The sequence below is a fragment of the Trichechus manatus genome, unplaced genomic scaffold (assembly GCF_000243295.1).
Source record: "Trichechus manatus latirostris isolate Lorelei unplaced genomic scaffold, TriManLat1.0 scaffold00030, whole genome shotgun sequence".
Taxonomy (NCBI): domain Eukaryota; kingdom Metazoa; phylum Chordata; class Mammalia; order Sirenia; family Trichechidae; genus Trichechus; species Trichechus manatus.
The window spans coordinates 4,481,701-4,502,869 of record NW_004443966.1 but is presented as its reverse complement, the minus strand read 5'-3'; the positions used below and the strand labels follow the sequence as shown (position 1 = coordinate 4,502,869).

Below are 21,169 nucleotides of genomic sequence, written 5' to 3'. Positions count from 1 at the left end.
GAAATATAACCAAAAAATCCCCACCCAATTGGAAACTAAATAATATACTTCTAAATAATCCATGGTTCAAAGAGGAAGTCTCAAGGGTAATAAAAAAAAATACACTGAATTGAGTGAAAATGAAAATACAATATCAAAATTTGTGGGACATAGCTAAAGCAGTGCTGAGAGAGAAATTTATAGCACTAAATGCATACATTAGAAAATAGAAAAAGGTCTCAAATCAATAATCTAAGCTCTCACCTCCAGAACTTAAGAAAAATGGACCAAACTAAACCCAAAGCAAGCAGAAGAAAGGTGATAATAAAGAGTAGAAATCAACACAATTCAAAACAGAAAAATAATAGAGGCATATCAATGAAACAAAGAATTGGTTCTTTAAAAGATCAGTTAAAACTGACAAACCTCCAGCAAGACTAACAAAAAAAGAGAGAAGACACAAATTATCAAAATCAAGAATGAAAGAGGGGTATCACTACAGACACTGCAAACATAAAAATGATGATACGGGTATACTATAAACTACACACATAAATCTGGCAACTTAAATAAAATGGACCAATTCCTTGAAAAACACAAAATCATCAGACTCACCAAATATGAATAGATAATTTAAATAATCCCATAACTATTAAGGAAAATGAATTCATAATTTTAAAACTCTCCAAAAAGATATCACCAAATGGTTTCACTGAAGAATTCTACCGAATGTTTAAAGAGGAATTAATACCAATTCTATACAATCTCTTTCAGAAAATAAAAGAGAAGTGTGACACTTCACAATTCATTTTATAAAGATATTACTCAGACACCAAAACCAGATAAAGATTGTACAAGAAAATAAAGCTACAAACCAGTATCCCCTATGAATACAGATGTAAAAAATCCTTAACACTATTAGCAAATAGAGTACAGCAATATATTAAAACAATTACACAACAAAACCAAGTAAGGTTTATTCCAGAGATGCAAGGCGGGTTCAATATTTAAATACTAATTAGTGTGATCCAACATATTAACAGGCTAAAGAAGAAAAATCACATGATCATATCAGTTGACACAGAAAAAAGCATTTGACAAATTCAATGCTCATTAGGAATAGAAGGGAACTTCCTCAAACTGAAAAAGGGCATCTATGAAAACCATACAGCTAACATTATGGTTAACAGTAAAAGACTAAATGTTTTCCCCTAAAATCAGGAACAGGGTGAGAATGTCTATTCCCATCACTCTTGGTCAACACAGTGCTAGAAGTATTAACCAGCTCAGTAAGACAGAAAAAGGAAAATAAAAGGCATAGACATCAGAAAAGAAGAAATAAAACTGACCCTATTTGCAGATGACATGACTGACTGCACAGAAAATCCCAGGAATGTTTAAAAAAAAAAAAAAAATTCTAGTAAGTACAGCAAGGTCACAGAATACAAGATAACATACAAAAATCAGTTATATTTCTACACACCAGCAATGAACAACAGTAAATACCATTTATAATCACTCAAAAAAACCTGAACACTTAGGTGTAAATGTAACATACCATGTATAGGACTTGTATGCTGAAAAGTACAAGGTGTTGATGAAAGAAATCAATGAAGCTATGAACAATGGAACAATGGAAAGATATACTGTGTTCACAGATTGGAAGGCTCAACATAGTAAAGACACCAATTCTCCCCAAATTGCTGTAACAGGTTTAAAACAATTACTATCAAAATGCCAGCTAGATTTTTTTTTTGTAGAGATGGACAAGATGATTCTAAAACTTATATGGAAAGGCAAAGGAATTGAATAGCTAAAACAATTTCATAATAGAGAAATCAGTCTACCTGATTTTAAGAGTATATAGTTACAGTAATCAAGACTGTGTGATAGTAGCAGAGGACAAGAGACATAGATTCATGGGACAGGACAGAGAACCCAGAAATAGATCTACACAAATATGCCCAAAGATTTTGACAAAGGCACAAAAGCAATTAAATGGAGGTGAAGCAAGTGGACAACAATAGTCAAAAAAAAAAAAAAAAAGAACTTCATCTATATCTTATACCTCATGTAAAAATTAACTCAAAATGGATCATGGACTTAAATGTAAAATGCAAAACTATAAAATATTTACAAAAAACAGGAGAGAATTTTCAGGATCTAGGGCTAGGTGAAGAGTTCTTAGACTTAACATCAAAAGCAAGGTATACAAAAGGAAAAACTGATAAATTGGACTTCATCAAAATTAAAAACTTTTCCTCAGCAAAAGACCCTGTTAAGAGGATGTAAAAGAAAGTTACAGATTGGGAGACATTATTTGCAAACCACATATCCAACAAAGGACTGTTGTTGTCGTTAGGTGCCGTTGAGCCTGTTCCAACTCATAGTGACCCCATGTACAACAGAACAAACACCGTCTGGTCCTGCGCCATCCTGAATCTTTGCTATACTTGAGCCCACTGTTGCAGCCACTGTGTCAGTCCATCTTGCTGAGGGTCTTCCTCTTTATCACTGAACGTCTACTTTACCAAGCATGATGTCCTTCTCCAGGGACTGGTCCCTCCTGATAACATGTCCTAAGTATGAGATGAAGTCTCGCCATCCTTGCTTCTAATGAGCATTCTGGCTGTACTTTTTCCAAAACAGAATTGTTCATTCTTCTGGCAGTCCATAGAATATTCAATATTCTTTGCCAACAGCATAATTCAAAGGCGTCAATTATTCTTTGGTCTTTCTTATTTATTGTCCAGTTTTTGCATGCATGTGAGGTGATTAAAAATCCTATGGATTGGGTCAGGTGCACCTTAGTCCTCAAAGTGACATCCTTGCTTTTCAACACTTTAAAGAGGTCTTTTGCAGCAGATTTCCCCAATCCAATATGTCGTCTGATTTTTTGACTGCTGCTTCCATGGGTGTTGATTGTGGATCCAAGTAAAATGAAATCCTTGACAACTTCAATATTTTCTCCATTTATCACAATGTTGCTTATTGGTCCAGTGTGAGGATTTTTGTTTTCTTTATGTTGAGGTGCAATCCATACTGAAGGCTGTGGTCTTTGATCTTCATCAGTAAGTGCTTCAAGTCCTCGTCACTTTCAGCAAGCAAGGCTGTGTCATCTGCATATTCCAGGCTGTTAATGAGTCTTCTGCCAATCCTGATGCCCCATTCTTCTTCATATAGTCCAGCTTCTCGGATTATTTGCTCAGCATACATTCTGAATAAACATGGTGAAAGGATACAACCCTGATGCACACCTTTCCTGACTTTAAACCACACAGTATCCCCTTGTTCTGTTCTGTTGGTCTATCTACAGGTTCTGCATGAGCACAGTTAAGTGTTCCAGAATTCCCATTCTTTGCAATGTTATCCATAATCTGTTATGATCCACACAGTCAAATGCTTTTGCATAGTAAATAAAACACAGGTAAACATGCTTTCGGTATTCTCTGCTTTCAGCCAAGACCCATCTGACATCAGCAATGATATCCCTTGTTCCATGTCCTCTTCTGAATTCGGCTTGAACTGCTGGCAGTTCCCTGTCAATGTACTTGCTGCAACTGCTTCTGAATGATCTTCAGTAAACAAAGGATTAGTATCTTGAACATACAGAGAACTCTCAAGACTCAATACCCATTGCCATCAAGTTTATTCCAACTCATAGTGACCCTATAGAACAGAGTAGAACTGCCCCATAGGGTTTCCAAGGAGCAGCTGGTGGATTCAAACTGCCGACCTTTTGGTTAGAAGCTGAGCTCTTAACGACTGTGCCACCAGGGCTGCCTCAAAACTCAATAGTACCCACCAATTCCACTCATAAGTATATGTACCCAAAAGACTTGCAAGCAGAGACTCAACCAGTACTTGTACACCAGTGTTCACTGCAGCAGTATTCACAATAACCAAAAAGTGGAAACAACCTAAATGCTCATCAATGGATGAACAGACAAACAAAATGTGATACATACGTACAATGGAATACTACTCAGCTAGTAGGAGAAATGAAGTTTTGATACATGCTACAATATGGATGGAGCTTGAAGACATTATGCTGAGTGAAATAAGTCAGTCACAAAAGGACAAATATTCTTTGACTTCACTTATATAAAAAGACAAGAACAGACAAACGTATACAGACCAAAGTTTATAAGTGGTTACCAAGGGCTGGAGGGAGGAAAAATGGGGGAGTATTCCTTATGGAGTACTGAATTTCAGTTCACAGTGATGGAAAAATCACATTGATTAAGGGTAGGGATGCACAGCTTATTAATGTAATTGCTGCCAATGAGTTGTACACCTGTAAAAAGTTGAACTGGCAAAAGTTGTGTGGTATATTTACAAAAAACAGAGTAACTGCTGGGGCTGCTTATGTACAACCAAACACCTCATGGGATTTGGTTCCCTGATTTGGAGGTTTAGGGTCATGATTTCATGGAACATCCTAGTTAACTGGCCTAATATCATGTTTAGTGCTTCTGTTCTACCTCCTAATTTGTTGCATAATGCCTGGGATCATAAAAGCTTTCAAGCGGCAATCCAAGGTACAACAACTGGTTTCTATTCGCCTGGAGCAACAGAGGAAAAAGGAGAGTCAGGAATAGGAGGAGGAAATGGAATATGTGGCTAATTGCCTCCATGAACAACATGGCTCTTTTGCCATGAGACTAGAAGAACTGGATGGTGCCCAGCTACCATTACTGAACATTTTGATCAAAGATTCCTTAGAAGAATCCTGATCTACAGAGGAGAAATGTAGAACAGAATTTCAAATTCTCATGGAATTCAGATTTTCTGGAGCCATGGAGGCTGGATGAACCCCTAAAACTGCTGCCCTGAGATAATCTTTAAACCTTAAACCAAAATATCCTCTGAAGTCTTCTTAAAACCAAACAATAGTTTAGCTTAACTAGTAAAGAATATCTGCCCTCAGCTTGTGCTCTTCTAAGATGTAGCTACATGGGATCAGACTGACAATAGCAATTTGAAAGATTAGATAAGGAACTTAGGGGGCAGTGAGCTTATGTTAATGGGAGAGGAACAATTAGGAAAAAGAGGGTGAGAATGGATGCAGAACTTTAAGAATGTAATCAATGTCACTGAATTGTACTTGTAGAAATTGTTGAATTGGTGTATGTTCTGCTGTGTACATTCTTAACAATAATAACAAAAATTAAATAAATTATATATATACATGTAACTCAATAGTAAAAGAAATCTTATTAGAAAATGGGCAAAAGACATGAGAGATTTCACTGAAGAGGATATACAGGTGACAAATAAGTACATGAGAAGATGTTCAACATCATTAGCCATTAGATAAGTGCACAATTAAAACCACAATGAGATCACTACACAAGTATCAGAATGACTAAAATAAAATATAGTGACAGCACTAAATGCTGGCAAGGATACAGAGAAACTGGACCACTCACACTGGTGGAGGGAATATAAACTTTTGGTACAGGCACTCTAGAAAATAGTTTGGCAGGTTCTTAAAAACTACACGTGCAACTACTATGTAACCCAGCAGCTCTTCTCCTGGGCGTTTATCTCAAAGAAATGTAAACTTATGGTCATAGAAAAATATGTATACAAATATTTATAGCAGCTTTATTTGTAATAGCAAAAATCTGGAAAGAACCCAGATGTCCTTCAGTGGGCAAATGGTTAAACCACGGTATACCCGTATCATGAAATCCTACTCAGCAATAAAAAGGAACAAACTACTTATACACCCAACAACCTGATGAATCCCCAGAAGATTATGATGGGTGAAAAAAAAAAACAATACGGAAGGATACATCCTGTATGATTTCATTTACGTAATGTTCTTGAAATGACAAAATTATAGAAATGGAGAGCAAACTAGCGGTTGCCAGGGATTAAGAAGGGGGTAGGGGCAGGAGGGAAGTGGGTGTAGCTATAAAAGGGCAACATGAGGAGCCTTGTGGTGAAGGAAATGCTTGAATCTTGACTGAGTCAACTTCAGTATTCTGGTTGTGACACTTTTCCATAGTTTGTAGAATATTACCATTGGGTAACTGGTAAAAGATATAAGGGATCACTCTGTATTCTTACCAGTACATGTGAATGTACAATTATCTCAAAATAAAGTTTAATTAAAAACATGTAAAGAACCTATAATAATATTTAAACAGTATAGGAGTAGACAAAAGACAGACCAATGGAACAGAGAAGATTCTAGCCTACATAAGAACTTAGTGTATGATAAAGGAATTGTTTCTTCCTTGGCTCTTCCAGCTCCACTCTCCACCCTTCTCTAACCAACTGTATGCTCCAGGAGACTGATCTCTATGGACTGCAGCAACTAGCATCCTTGTCTTCTAATTTTTAGTTGGGTTTGCCAATGGAAGCTACAGAGAGGACAGCAGAGACTGGGAAGAAAGAAGTCAGAGTATTTATTTACCTCCATTCCTTCCCTGCTGGGCCACAGTTTGATAGTAACTACATTTCTATACTAACAGCTACACTCCTGTCAAGCAGCCCTGTTCTTTAGGAATTGGTCTTGCTGGGATCTACTTCCTCCCCTTGCTCCTTCAGGGTTAGGAGAGGTAACAAAAAAGTGCAGGCATATTTATTTCTAGTTTTCCATTTTATCCAATTTATTCATTTCTTCAACAAATTTTTGTTAAGTACCTACTATGTGCCAGACACTACCCTGAGTTCTAAAGATATACCAAAGAATAAAAACCCTGTCGCTAACTCTAGGATACTTCACTATCCCTGCTTGTTTACCTTAACTTTGCCCACACCTTTGTAAATTGTCTCTTCCTGACACTTTTCTTCAGTTACCCCTGGATGTGTCATCTACATCTTGCCAGTACATTGATGTACTTACCAAGAGGCAAAATCTGGAATGCTAGACTAGTAAATACCAAGAGTCCTGGTACTATCACTTGGTCATTGTACATATGGAAATGTATAGTTCAAGTGATGGGAATTTAGGGTGGCTGTTTTTGTAAATGTTGCAGTGATATAAAATCTCTTTTCAAAGGACAGAAATACATATCAGAAAACAGAAGTCTAGATTAATTTGCCAAATTAATAAATTATAACTGCATCTGTGGTTATACAATTAAAATTCTTCTACTTACCTGAGGGTCCACTAACCACCCATGATACAAAGGAATATCAAGAAGATCAAATACTATGCATTCCGGTGTATACTCAAACACTCGAACGCCAGTAAATTTCACGTTTACATCCAGACCCGTCTGCAGTTTGTGCAGAACTGCCATAGCGTCACTCATATTCTGAAAACAGAAAGGGGAAGAAGATAGATCAGAAAAACCGAAACAAGAACAAAGAAGATATTTAAGTGCAAGCACTTTGACTTCTAGTTTTTCATTTTATCCAACTTATTCATATTTCAACAAATTTTTATTAAGCACCTACTATGCCTACTATGTGCCTGGCACTAACCTGAGCTCTAAACATAGAATAGTGAGCAAAACAGCCACTCCTCTCACAGAACCTACACTCTACTGGGAGAGGCAAATACGTCAATCTAAAACGTGAAGTATTGGTAAGAAAAACCGAGCCAGATGAGGACATACAAAGTGACAGGGATGAGGGACTGATTTTAGACCTGAAGTCTAAAGTCAAAGAAGAAGGCCTCTTTGAAAATGACACTTAAATACAGACCAAAGCGAAACGCAGAGCCTTGGGAAGCTCCAGGGAAAGAGCAATGCAGACAAAGTGGATACGAGGACAAAAACTCTGATGCAGAAATGAATTTATTAGCGTGTTCATGAACAGCAAGGAGTCCGGCGTGGCTAGAGTAGAATAAGTGAAGCGGAAAACGGAAGGAGAAGTACTGAGAGACAGTCAGAGGCTGAATCACAAAACTTGTTGCCAAGTAGGGAGTGACTCTGTCCACATCAGTTCTCTCAGTTCTCTCAACAGACGTGGTCACGTAAGTCTGTGATGACGACTGTTTTAAAATACGTTTTTCTAGATGTTTTAACACATTAAATACATATTTATAGTCATATATTTGATGGAACAAATAAAAATCAATACATAAAATTTAATAAATTTTTACTGAATCCCTACTGTTGACCAGACACTAGATACTAAAGATAGAAAATAAGAGCTTAGAGTCTGTTGGAGGGGCATGTAGTAGAAAGGTTAAACAAGAAATAAATCCTCACATTAAAACCAGGGACTCGCTTTGAAATTAAAAAAAGATAAATTTAGGTCATATAAACAAAGTTCTACTTTACCAAAAAACTTATAAAATTTCATTCTTAGAGACAGTACAGACTGAACACAAATTATTCAAATGTTACAAATTCACAAATGATAGATTTATAATAGGATAACATTGTTACATAGTCTTTGACCTTTGTCAGCTGTCTCTATTCCAAATACCCATCTTCCCCTAAAACAGTGTATTTTCTCAGCCTTCCCACAAGATAGTACCCTTCAAAAGAAACAGCTTGCATTTTCCCCATAAATGTTTTAGAATTTTTCCTAATGCCGCAGGAATGATGAATCTGAAAAATGGTCACAATCTGAGGATCATGGCTCTCCTACCACCTAGTTTTTATTCTATTTCTGTTAAATTCTCGGTTGCCAATCACATCATTTCATTTAGTGGCACTTCCTTTCCTGGGCTCATGCTTACACCTTTACATATTTACTACATTTGTTATAGATTGTACAGTATTAAAATAACTATACTGACACCACTTTCTATTCTCCGTAAAGATTAATACAGCTGGTAAAAAAAAAAAAAAAACTTATAAACAGAGTTAAAAAAGGGTAAAAATTTTGCCATCTTGTTCCTAAATCCAAATTATGATACTCAATAGTATAAAATATAAGTCCGAGGGATGGCTGCTTACATCAAAAAAAGTATTGCTACTAGTTCCTTTAAGCCAGAAGTTAAACTGTTTCTTAGAATTCTTCTGAAAAGTACTTCTAATGTGGTGAAATGTTTTAAATTTAAATATATTTTAAAAATATACCTGCAGTCATTTAAAACTTGTCATAAACACACACATGCATCCTATTTTCTTGGGTGGTCAGGGCATCTATCACTAGATAAACTGGGAAAAATCGAATCTTTGTTTACATGTAACTCTGGTAAAGCGGTTTGGATCAGGAAAACTGCAGCTTCACATTGGCCTTTCTAAGATTTAGGCATGAACATATCTGCTCTCATAAGTGAATTGTGAGGCTGATAGGAGACTGCAACTATCTTCCATGATCCGTCCTCAAATTCAAGGTTTTGTATTAATCAAAATAGTTTCATTGATTTCAATAAGAAATTATATAAATTTGATAAATAAATGATATAAATTGAATCTTGTCAGTCTAATAAAATATCATTTGCTGGTTTATAAATCGGAGTTTCACATAAGATTTCATTTGAAAAGAGGTTTCTATTGCTAAAAATGTTTGAAAATCATGTTCTCAGCTACAAATTCACCCAATAAAATTTGAATAATTCAGCCTACCAACTTGGCTTTAGCTATAGATTTTCTACTTATACAAATGAAGCAATATAATATGGTAGCTTTTCAATTCTATTAGGACTGGATTATTTGAACATTCAAATTCAAAGAAATTTTGCAATACTGATACGGGCTTTGCTTCCCCTTTGCCAATTTGATACTGTTGAACGTACTGTACGTACAAAAGGTTGCTTTGAAAGTAAATATGAAGGGTCCAGTGATGTCTGTTTCTTCCCTGGATGCTACTTCTTTCCGTTATAAGAAGCTGATTACTTCTTGCCTTCTATTGCCAAGGAAAATAAAATTAAGTTCTGCCCTTTCTTCCAGCTCGAATAATTGTGAGCCTAGTGACCCCTCCTGTATTGAAGAACAGGTTCTCTAAAGAACATGCCAAAGAATGAGGACATACTGAAAACAGGAAACAACAGAATTTGTTCTAACAACATCTACAGGAAGTCCCTGGGTTACGAACGTCAGACCTATGTACAACCCACAGTTGTGAACCAACCCCCACAAAGCCTATTAACAATCTGAGGTCCATACAATGGTTTGTAATGACAAATGGCTGCTACTTTGCAACGTGCATCAAAACATTATTGTTGTTGTTGTCCTATTATGTTAGAGATGTTTTAGTGTATCTGGAAGTGTTTCTTCAATTTTTTTTATGCACAGAAAGGCACACTATATACTAAGACAAACATTTGACTGACATTAGATATGAATCGTACAAACCTGTTCCAACTTACATATAAATTTGACTTAAAGACAAACTTAGGAACAGAACTCATTTGTAATGTGAGGACTACCTGTACTAGACATCATTTGTTCAACTTTCTCCTAAATATAATTTAATTATAAAATAAAAATAAAATATAAATATAAAATCAATTATAAAATATAAATAAATTACAAAATATAAATAGGAAAGATGAGTTAATGACAAATTCAAGAAAAACACCAGGTTATTATTCTACATAAATCTGTAGAAGGATATCGATGTATCATTCTATATAGCATATGTGTTCATATAGACCAGGAATTGACAAAGTATGGCTTGGGGGCCAAATCCAGCCTGTGAGCTAAGAATGGTTTTACATTTTTAAACGGTTATAAAAAAGAAAACAAAGAATATGCAACAGAGATCATATATTGCCCACAAAGCTAAAATATTTACTATCTGATCCTTTACAAAGTATCCACTAACCACTGATAGAAATCAGTGAATATATCCATAAATTAATATAACAGAAATTGTGTTTATTACCTGCTCATAGTTTAAACGTTGAATTTCTGAAATTTCTTTTGGCTTTGCATCAAGCATGTAATCACCTGTAAAGAGAAAATGTGAAATTTTCTTTTTTAAAAATTATTTTACTGATTACAAAAGTAATAGATTTTTAATTATAAATATTTGAACATTAGCAATAGAAGACATATAAAGATGACTGCCCAATTCTACCCAGAGAAAACTGACTTAACTGTATGCTATAGTCTCACATATTTTCTTTATACTATAATGCTTTTCCAACTTTCTTTTTCTTCCACTTTATAATGTACTTGAGCATCTTTCCTTTCCTTGTTACTGTATATATAGCTCTCTCATTCTTTTTAATGGCTATTATAGTATTCCATGTATTATAGACACATTCCAAATTATTTAGCCAGTATTCCATCAGTATCTTACTAACATAAACAATGTTGTTAACTCATGTCCTTATACTCGTATCTTTGCAGATTTGTGAAGTGTTTTTATAGGTTAAGTTCCTAGAACGTCTAGCTTGAGGTATGAATATTTTATATTTTAATACATATTGCTTAACTCCTCTCCCAAAAAGGTTATACCAAATTTCATTGGTATCAACAGTATAACTATTTCCCCATTATCTCTACTCAATGAGTGTTACTATTTTCTAAATGTTTGCCATTCTGATAAGTAAACAAAAGTTTTTTGCATTTAAAAAATTGGTATCTTTTTTTATATATGTATTTTTATATAGTTATCACCTTTTTAATATATATATGACCTTTGTAGTATATGTGGTATCTTTTAAATATATGCAGCACCTTTTTAATATATGTATTGCCTTTTTTATTAACTGTATATACTTTTTCTTTGAATTGCCTGCCCATATATCTCTTATCTTTTCTTACTGAACTATAAAAGCTCTTGAGGAATTAGCACATTTCATGCTATATGTGTGGTAAATATTTTCCCCATATTGGATTCTGACTTTATGGTGGTGTTTTTTTGCTTATTTTTTGTTGTACCGAAATATTTCATTTTAATATAGTTAAATTGTTCCATTAGAGCTTCTGGATTGGACGTCATGTTTAGAAAGATCTTCACCTCTTAAGAATATGCAAATATTCACATAAATTTTTTTCATGGAATTTTATGTTTGTCTTTTATTTTAATGTTTAAATCTTGAATCTATCTGGAATTATTTGGTATAAACAGTGAGGTCAGGATCCAACTTCTCACCCAACTTCCTACATGCTTAATAAGTTGATGAAATTGCTCTTAATATAACCTTTATATCCTAATTAAAAAAAAAAGTCTAAAGACTGTCAAGTATTCTCTTAAGCTTTCAAATTCTAATAACAAATATAATTCCTATGAATAGCAATACATTATTACTAGTGCTTTTAAGCAGAACTTTAAGATAGCGAAGTGTAATTAGCAGTGATTTAATTCTCCGTAGGTCCAAGAACTCCAAAAGCATTAAATTAATTGATTCATGGGAATATATAAGCAAGTCAATTTAACAAAAATTTTTGAGTCATTACTATACGTGGTACATTATATATTTTATATGTTGAGTTTTGATACAGTACGTGACTGAAAAACCATGCCTTATTTTGGTAAATGCTATACATTATTTATTCAAATAATCAAGAGCATAATTGCTATACTTGTGTCTTTTATTTCATTTAAGTTCTGTATCTATCCTAGTAAAAAAGACAATACATTATTTCTTGACTATACCTTTAGTCGAATGAGGAAGCAGAACATTACAAAATTAAACAATCCTGGATATGCTACCATAGATTAAAGCTTAGGTGCTGCAAGTAAAATGACTATTGGGAAAGACTCAGAAAAGCAAGTCCTCCTTTTCATGAGGCCAGGAAAAGTCTATGGGTAAGAGTAGAATAGCACAGCTAAGGTAGGCAGCCTCTATGATGGACCTCAATGATCCCACCTCCTGATATTCAAGCCTTTATGTAATCCCCTCCATCCGTTTGAGTGTGGACTAGACTTACTGACTCACTTCTAATAAACAGAATATGACAGAAGTAATGAGATGTTGCTTCTGAAATTAGGTTACAAAAAGACTGTGGCTTCCATCATGGTTCTCCCTCACATGTTCATTTTGAGGGAAATCAGATGCCATGTTATGAGTTGCCTTATGGATAGGTCGGCATGGCAAGATATAGAAGGAGGCCTCCAGCCAACAACCAGCAAGGAACTGAGGCCCTCAGTCCAACAACCCATGAGGAACTGAATCCTGCCAACAACCATGGAATTGAGCTCAGAAGCAGGTCCTTCCCCAGTTGTGCCTTCTGATGAGACTGCAGCCCCAGCAGACACCGTTTAACTACAGCCTCATCATAGATCTTAAGGCAGAGCCACACAGCTAAGCTGCACCCAGGTTCCTGACCAACAGAAACTGTGAAATGATCTTTGCTGTTTTAAGCCACGAAGTTCTGGAGTAATTTTTTATATAGCAACGATAACCAATGTAAGTACGTATGGTAGAATCAGATATATTTTTAGAAAAGTTTGTAATAAAAGAATCAGATATTTTTAAAAGGCTGAGTTTGGGTTCTAAGGAAGCATCTTTCAGTTTTAGATATCTAAATAAAGCAACTCTTAAGAGCAGTGTTTTGTCTAGCTTATCTAACCTTTGTATCTGTAATTGGTCTGTAATACTATCTCAATCATAGAGTATTTATTGAAGATATATGTTTAGCAGTGGTTTAAAATAAATATTAGGACATGAATGTTACTCTAAAAAAAACCTAATAATTTGGTTCAGCAAAGAACATACAGGAAACAGTAAGATAAAGTATAAGGTAGTGTAAAATATAATAAATACCTTAAAAAAAAAAAAACCCATTGGGTTATGGGGACCATGGTCTCAGGGAACATCTAGCTCAATTGGCATAACACAGTTTATAAAGAAAATATTCTACATTCTACCTTGGTGAGTAGTGTCTGGGGTCTTAAAAGCCTGTGAGCAGCCATCTAAGATACTCCACTAGTCTCACCCCTTTGGGAGCAAGGGAGAATGCAGAAAACAAGATACAGGGAAAAGATTAGTCCAAAGGATTAACGGACCACAACTACCATGGCCTCCACCAGACTGAGTCCAGTACAACTAGATGGTGCCCAGCTACCACCACTGACTGCTCCAACCAGGATCACAACAGAGGGTCCCGGACAGAGCTGGCGAAAAATATAGATCAAAATTCTAACTCACAAAAAAAAGACCAGATTTACTGGCCTGACAGAGACTGGAGAAACCCCAAGAGTATGGCCCTTGGACACCCTTTTAGCTCAGTAATGAAGTCACTCCCAAGGTTCACCATTCAGCCCCATAAAACAAAACGAGACTAATGGGGCACAACTGCCCAGGGACAAGGACTAGAAGGCAGAATAGGACAGGAAAGCTGGTGATAGGGAACCCAAGGTTGAGAAGGGACAGTGTTGGCATGTCGTGGGGTTGTTAACCATTGTCATAAAACAATACACGTACTAACTGTTTAAGGAGAAACTATTTGTTCTGTAAACCTTCATCTAAAGTACAATATAAAAAAAAGAAATCAAACAAAAAAAAACCCATTGCTGTCCAGTCGATTCCGACTCATAGCAACCCTATAGGACAGAGCAGAACTGCCCCATAGGGTTTCCAAGGAGCTGCTAGTGGATTTGAACTGCCGACCTCTTGGTTAGCAGCTGAGCCCTTTTGGAAAGAGATAATGATAAGCCTGTAGAGCTTAAAAATAGTCTTCGAAAGGGGAAAAGTATCTAAACCGGATTCTAAAGATGGGCAGAACGTGGAAAGGCAGTGGGAGGCAAAAGCATTCTTTAAAGGGGAAGAGTGTTACAGAAAGCACATGTAAGAAAAAATCATGTTATATGGAGAGCTTATAATAAGATTTATACTTAGGATTTATGTATCAGAATGTAGGAAGTATGGCTGGACAAGTAAACTTGATCAGACTATAGAAAAATCCTAAATAATACATTGGTAAGTTCAGGCTGTTTGTGAAAGTTGGGAACACACTTTACGTTTTTAATTAGAGGAGTAGAAGATGAAATACGCACTCTGGGACATTACACTGGTATGCAGACCAGTTCGGAATGAAGAGGAAATGACAGAGGTGGCAGGAAATCAGGCTGTGAAATGTCAGTGGATTGATAAAGGAAAAGAATTTCAAAGAAAGAATCCATAAGACCTTGCTGCTAAGGGCACATTATAGACAAACGAAATCAAGACACAAAACCCTGACAGTTACACAGGCTGACAAACGCAAGAGAGAGTTTGCAGTAGTTAGCCAGCATATCCCAGATGACATTCGGAAAAGAGGAGACGCTGTCAACTCTGGGCAAAAGTTAAACGTTTCATCACTGACCCCCTCTTCACAGTACATCTACATGAAAAAGATAAACTTTTTTTCAAGTCAGACAACGCCACCATCCCAACAACTGTTCTCCTGACTATAATGCTAGTTATCATCATACAAACTATTTTGGATGGCTGAAGTCATAGTATACATCCTGGTTTGTGTTGTGCTTCTTTCATGGTGTATTCCTACCCATTTCCTGCCTTCCGCCAACACCGTCTTCTCCACCTTATTTTCGTAGACCTCCTAGCAATTACTAGCTATCTTAGCTTGTCATGTTCCTTCCTCTGTGCCCAAAGCCCTCCACCAAGCCATGCCCATGTTTGATCTGCTCCAAGTAGTCTAGCAACAGAAATTTCCAAATCAAAACTTATTTATTCCTTTTCCTCTAACCAATCAAAATTCACATTCCATTGGGGCACCTCAGCTAGGTGTTAGTAAAGCAATTAACACCTTCTCATATAATCCTTCTACTGGTGTTTGCTTATTAACTCAAAAGCATCTCTGATTCCTACAGAGAACTGGACTAATCTTATGAGGAGAAAATTCAAATAGCTTAGAAAATTAAACAAATTGGTCTGGCAGGATCGGCCCTGAATGAAGTTTATTTTTTGTTTGAGGCAGAGTCTTCAGAATCTCTTTCCTCATATCACTCTTGTTCACTTTACCCCACCTCCCATGAGGATATTACTTTTATGCTGCCCCTAGTAGCTAAATCCTCTCACCCATGAATCCCGAATCTCTTTACCAACTCAAGACGTAGATATTTTTCCATCAGTTTTTCTTTTTTCCTTATCAAGAATATTATCCTATGTTCAGCTTCCTCAGGGCTTTGCTAGCTAACAGATAAATTCAATGTAGCAAAATGTGCTAATTATTTCTTATATTACACTTTCCAAGAAAGATACCATGTTAACATTTTCATAGTAAAGCACACTTATACTGTCACAATGACTGTACTGTTGAGGCCTCCAAGTAACTTGCCACAGTGTATGCTCGGTAAATATTTGCTGGATTTAAAAAAAAGACAATTAGTGGGAATTTCAAGGACTGTATCAAAAACATATTTGGAGGGGAGGGGAGGAGGGATATACTTTTGATTACATGAGACTTCTCAGCATTCTCTAAATCACATAAGAAGATGCCTAGATGGAGACAGCAAGTCATTTACCCTCTCTGAGCTTTGGTTTCCTGATGTCAAAATAAAGAGGTAGGTCTCTTCAGCATTACAATTTTGTGATGCTTTCATTTCTGCATCAATTTCACTCTTTTCTACTATTAGTACCTCTGCACTTAGGACATCTGGCTCTGCTCTGGGTTCTCTGCCACAACTGTATTCTTCACTTACAGAACTAACAGAAGGGTTCATTTTGTTTCAGAAGGTATGCAGACAAAGGCAAACAGAGTGGTGGCAATAATGAGCAGAGAGGAGGATAGGTAAATGACATCAACCTGTGACAGCACAGAGAGCAGTGCTAGAATGGGGTGAGTGGCAGCATGATTTAGGTCAATACCGTCCAACAGAAAATATAATGTGAGCCATATGTGTTGTTTTAAATGTTCTGGTAGCCACATTAAAAGAAGTAAAAAGAAACAGGTGAAATGAATTTTAATAATATATTTTACTTAATCCAATATGTTAAAAATATTATCCTTTCAACATGTAATCAATATAAAAATTATTAATGATATTTTATATTCATTTTTTGGCACTAAGTCTTTTAAATCTGGTGTGTATTTTACACTTAGAGCACATCTCAATTCATACTGGCCACCTTTCAAGTCTTCAAAAGCCACATTGGCTAGTGGCTACCATACTGGACAGTGTAGGTTTAGGTCATGACGGTCATGATCTGAGACTACAGAAAGTACAGCAGAGAATGGCTGGATATGGAAGAGCTGGTCAGGAAACTGGGCTCAGAAATGTATGTCCTCATTACTTAAACTATATATACTAGGCACTCAAATAGCTGTTGAATCAACAGCATATCCAGACTACGTTACTATTTCCTATCATCTCAACCAGACCATCTTAACAATTGCCTTTAATATATTATTACCCCACTTATGAAATGGAACACTTGAAGATCGATATCCTGGGCGTTAGTAAGCTGAAATGGACTGGTATTGGTCATTTTGAATCTGATGATCATATTGTCTACTATGCTGGGAAGAAATAAAAAAGGAACGGTGTTGTATTTATTTTTAAAAAGAACATTTTGAGATCTATCTTGAAGTACAACATGGTCAGTGATAAGTTAATATGCCTACGCCTAGAAGAAAGACCAGTTAAAGACTATTATTCCAATTTAAGTACCAACCACGAATGCCAAAGGTGAAGAAACTGAAGATTTTTACAACCTGCTATAGTCTGAAATTGATCTAAAGTATAATCAAGATGCATTGATAATTACTGGTGATTGGAATGCAAAAGCTGCAAATGAAGAAGGATCAGCAGTTGGAAAATATGGCCTTGGTGACAGAAACAATGTTGGGGATCCCATGATAAAATTCTGCAAGACTTATTCCTCGGAAATACTTTTTTCAATAACATAATCGACGAATCTCTACACGGACCTTACAGGATGGATTACACAGAAATCAAATTGACTACATCTGTGGAAAGAGACAATGGAGAAGCTCAGTATCATCAGTCCAGACAAAGCCAGGGACCTACTGCAGAACAGACTATCAACTGCTCATGTGCCAGTTCAAGCTGAGGCTAAAGAAAATCAAAGTAAGTCCATGAGAGTCAAAATATGACCTTGAATACATCTCACCTGAATTTAGAGACCATCTCAAGAATAGATTTGATGGCACTGAACACTAATGACTGAAGACCAGAAGAGTTGTAGGAAGACATCAAGGACATTTTACATAAAGAAAGTGAAAGCTCATTAAAAAGACAGGAAAGAAGGAAAGGACCAAAATGAGTGTCACAAGAGACTGAAACTTGCTCTTGAGAGCATCACGGCTAAACAAATGGGGGAAATGATCAAGTAAAAGAGCCAAACAGAAGACTTCAAGGGGTGGCTCAAGAAGACAAGGTAAAGTATTATGATGAAATGTGAAAAATCTGGAGTTAGAAAACCAAAAGGGAAAAATACAATTGGCATTTCTCAAGCTGGAAGAATTGAAGAGAAAATTCAAGTCTCGAGTTGCAATACTGAAGGATTCCATGGGCAAAAAACTGAATGATACAGAAAGCCTCAAAAGAAGATAGAAGGAATACACAGTATCACTGGACCAAAAAGAACTGGTTGACATTCACCCATTTTAGGATGTGGCATATAATCAAAAACTGCTGATACTGGAGGAAGAAGAGTTCAGGTCACCCTGAAGGCATTCGCAAAAAACAAGGCACCAGGAATTGAAGGAATATTAACTGAGATGTTTCAAAAAAATGCTGGACGTGCTTACTCGTCTATGTCAAGACATCTGGAAGACAGCTATCTGGCGAACTAAATGGAAGAGATCCATATCTGTGCCCATTCCAAAGAAAGGCCATCAAACGGAATGTGGAAATTATTAAACAATATCATTACTATCACTAACCTTAGAGCTAATGCTCAGTAATCATATCACATCTCCACAATTCATTTACTCACCCACCGTTCTAAGCAACTATTTTATACCCTCTTATTAAACTTTCAACACTTCTTCCCTCATCCTCACTCCCAGCTGATGACCTTGCTTCCTATTTCACAGAGAAAGCAGAAGCAAGTCAAGAGACCTTCCACAATCTACCACAACCACATCTGCCCACCCTCCTGCACCTATTTTTATATTCTGTCTTCTGTCTTGCTAAGGATGCACTATCTATACTAAGACTAATCCTTCTATTTGTTTAAAACACTCTTTTCAATTCCTTTCCTCCAATTTTCTTTTTTCAACTGCGTTAAGATATAATTCACAGAACCATACAATACATCCATTTAAAGTATTCAAAGTTTGTTTTAGTATAGTCACAGGATTGTGAAACCATCACTATAATTTTAGAATATCTTCATTCCTCTGAAAGAAACCCTGTAGCCATTAACAATCAATCTCCATTTCCTTCCTAATCCCTCCTCAGCCCTAAGCAACCTATAAATTTGCCTATTCTGAACATTGCATATAAATGGAATCATAAAACATGTTGTCTTTTGTGACTTGGCTTCTTTCATTTAGCATAATGTTTCCAAGGTTCATCCATGTTGTAGCATATGTCAGTACTGCATTCCTTTTTATGGCTGAGTAATATTCCATTGCATGGATATACCACATTTTGTTTATCCATTCACCAGTTGATGGATATTTGGGGGTTTCTAATTTTTGGCCATTATGAATAATGTTGCTGTGAATGTTTGTGTACAAGCTTTTGTATGGACATATGTTTTAATTTCTCTTGGGACTATACCTAGGAGTGAAAGTGCAGGGTCATGTGGTAACGCCATATTTAACTTTTTGAGGAACTACCAAAGTGTATTCCAAGGTGGCTTCTTTATTTTAAGTTCCTACTGGTTATGTGGAGCCCTGGCGGTGCAGTGGTTAAGAGCTCGGCTGCTAACCAAAAGGTTGGCAGTTTGAGTCCACCAGCTGCTCCTTGGAAACTCTATGGTGCGGTTCTACTCTGTCCTTTAGGGTTGCTATGAGTCGGAATTGACTCGATGGCAACAAGTTTGGTTTTTTTGGTTACTGGTTATGTATACAAAAAAATTATTGGAATTAACATGTATTTTGTTGTTTTCTAGATATCTCCTTTTTTATATTACAGAATTTTAATGCTGGTCAGAAAGAAGGCTGTGGCAGAATAATAAGAACAGTAATATATTGATAAAAATTTTTAATTAAGAGATTCAAAAGTAAAATTTTAAAATAGATTATATACTAGCACTTCAGAAAGGAGATATTTGGAATATATTAGCTTTAAAAACTTTGTTTTCTTTGGAAAGAGATATAACATCATACATTTTTCAACACTAACCTAAATATTCCATCAGCTGTTCAGCAGTTATGATTTCCATCATCGGTGGCAGTTTCACCTGAAAAAGAAAGTATTATTTCTATAAAACCAAATAGTTTAGGTAACTAAAGTATTTCTTGCAGTCAGAAACACAAGTATGTATGTATACACATGTGTGCAAAAGTATTAATCTACTGCATCTATAAATTAATATTTATTAAAATCTTTATAAAATGTAAGTCAATCCTATCACCATAAAATTTACAGGTTAATATAAGCTCTTATAGAGACGTTGAGAAATCTTTTTCAAAGCCAAGTACTATAGCCTTAACCACCCACCATGATTATCTTTAGGCAACAGTGTCCTGCATGGCAGAAAATGTGGTTACAGGGCAGGCAGAGACACATGTTGGGACACGTCACCCACGGAAGCAGCATTACTAAAGCCAGACTTGAACATAGCTTAATATCCCATTACTTCAGTCTACCTTGGCCGTTTTCATTGCTGAATGGCTAAAATGAATACATTAATAAAATATTAGTCATACACTTAAGAATTCATATTGTATGATTTCATTTATAATATAAAGTTCAAAAACCAGCAAAATTAAACTATATTATTTACAGCTGCACACTTAGGTGCTAAAACTATAAAGAAAAGTAAGGACATGAATACTATGAAACTCAGGATTATGATTACCCCTAGGAGTAAAGGAAGGAGTTACAGATGGGAAGGGGCACATAATGGGCTTCTAGGGTACAGGCAATACTCTAATTTAGTGACCTGCATGTTAGTTCCACTGATGTGTGCTTTGTAATAACTTGTTAAACTGGAAAACTCTGCTTTATGCACTTTTCTGCATGTGTTATATTTTACAAATAAAAAGTTAGAAGTAAATACATACATTATAGTCATATTTAAGTTGAAAAACCATGAAAACCCATTAAAGTTAATTCAGCTGTAACAACACATTAGTCTAATTTTTCAAATGAGTTGTCAGATGAGTTACACGAATATTACAATCAATGAAAGTATAAAATAGGAGAAAAATAAATACTGCAGGTGGAAAATCAGAATAATTAATATGTCAAATGATTATAGAGAACAGCAACAAAATTAAAAATTCTCCAGGAA

At 35.8% G+C, this 21,169-nt stretch overlaps 1 protein-coding gene across 2 annotated transcripts in view; it reads right to left on the bottom strand.

Moving 5' to 3' along the window:
• The window catches only part of MINDY2 (MINDY lysine 48 deubiquitinase 2), an 89,303-nt gene that overhangs the window by 50,888 nt on the left and 17,246 nt on the right, over nt 1–21,169 (bottom strand). For both annotated transcript variants that reach the window (XM_004374613.2, XM_023729683.1), the window contains exons 2-4: nt 20,056–20,113; nt 10,726–10,790; nt 7,095–7,253 (exon numbers count right to left, since the gene is read on the bottom strand). In XM_004374613.2, the coding sequence (XP_004374670.1) occupies nt 7,095–7,253; nt 10,726–10,790; nt 20,056–20,098 (267 nt within the window). In that variant the 5' untranslated portion in view covers nt 20,099–20,113. The remainder of the gene's footprint in view (nt 1–7,094; nt 7,254–10,725; nt 10,791–20,055; nt 20,114–21,169) is intronic.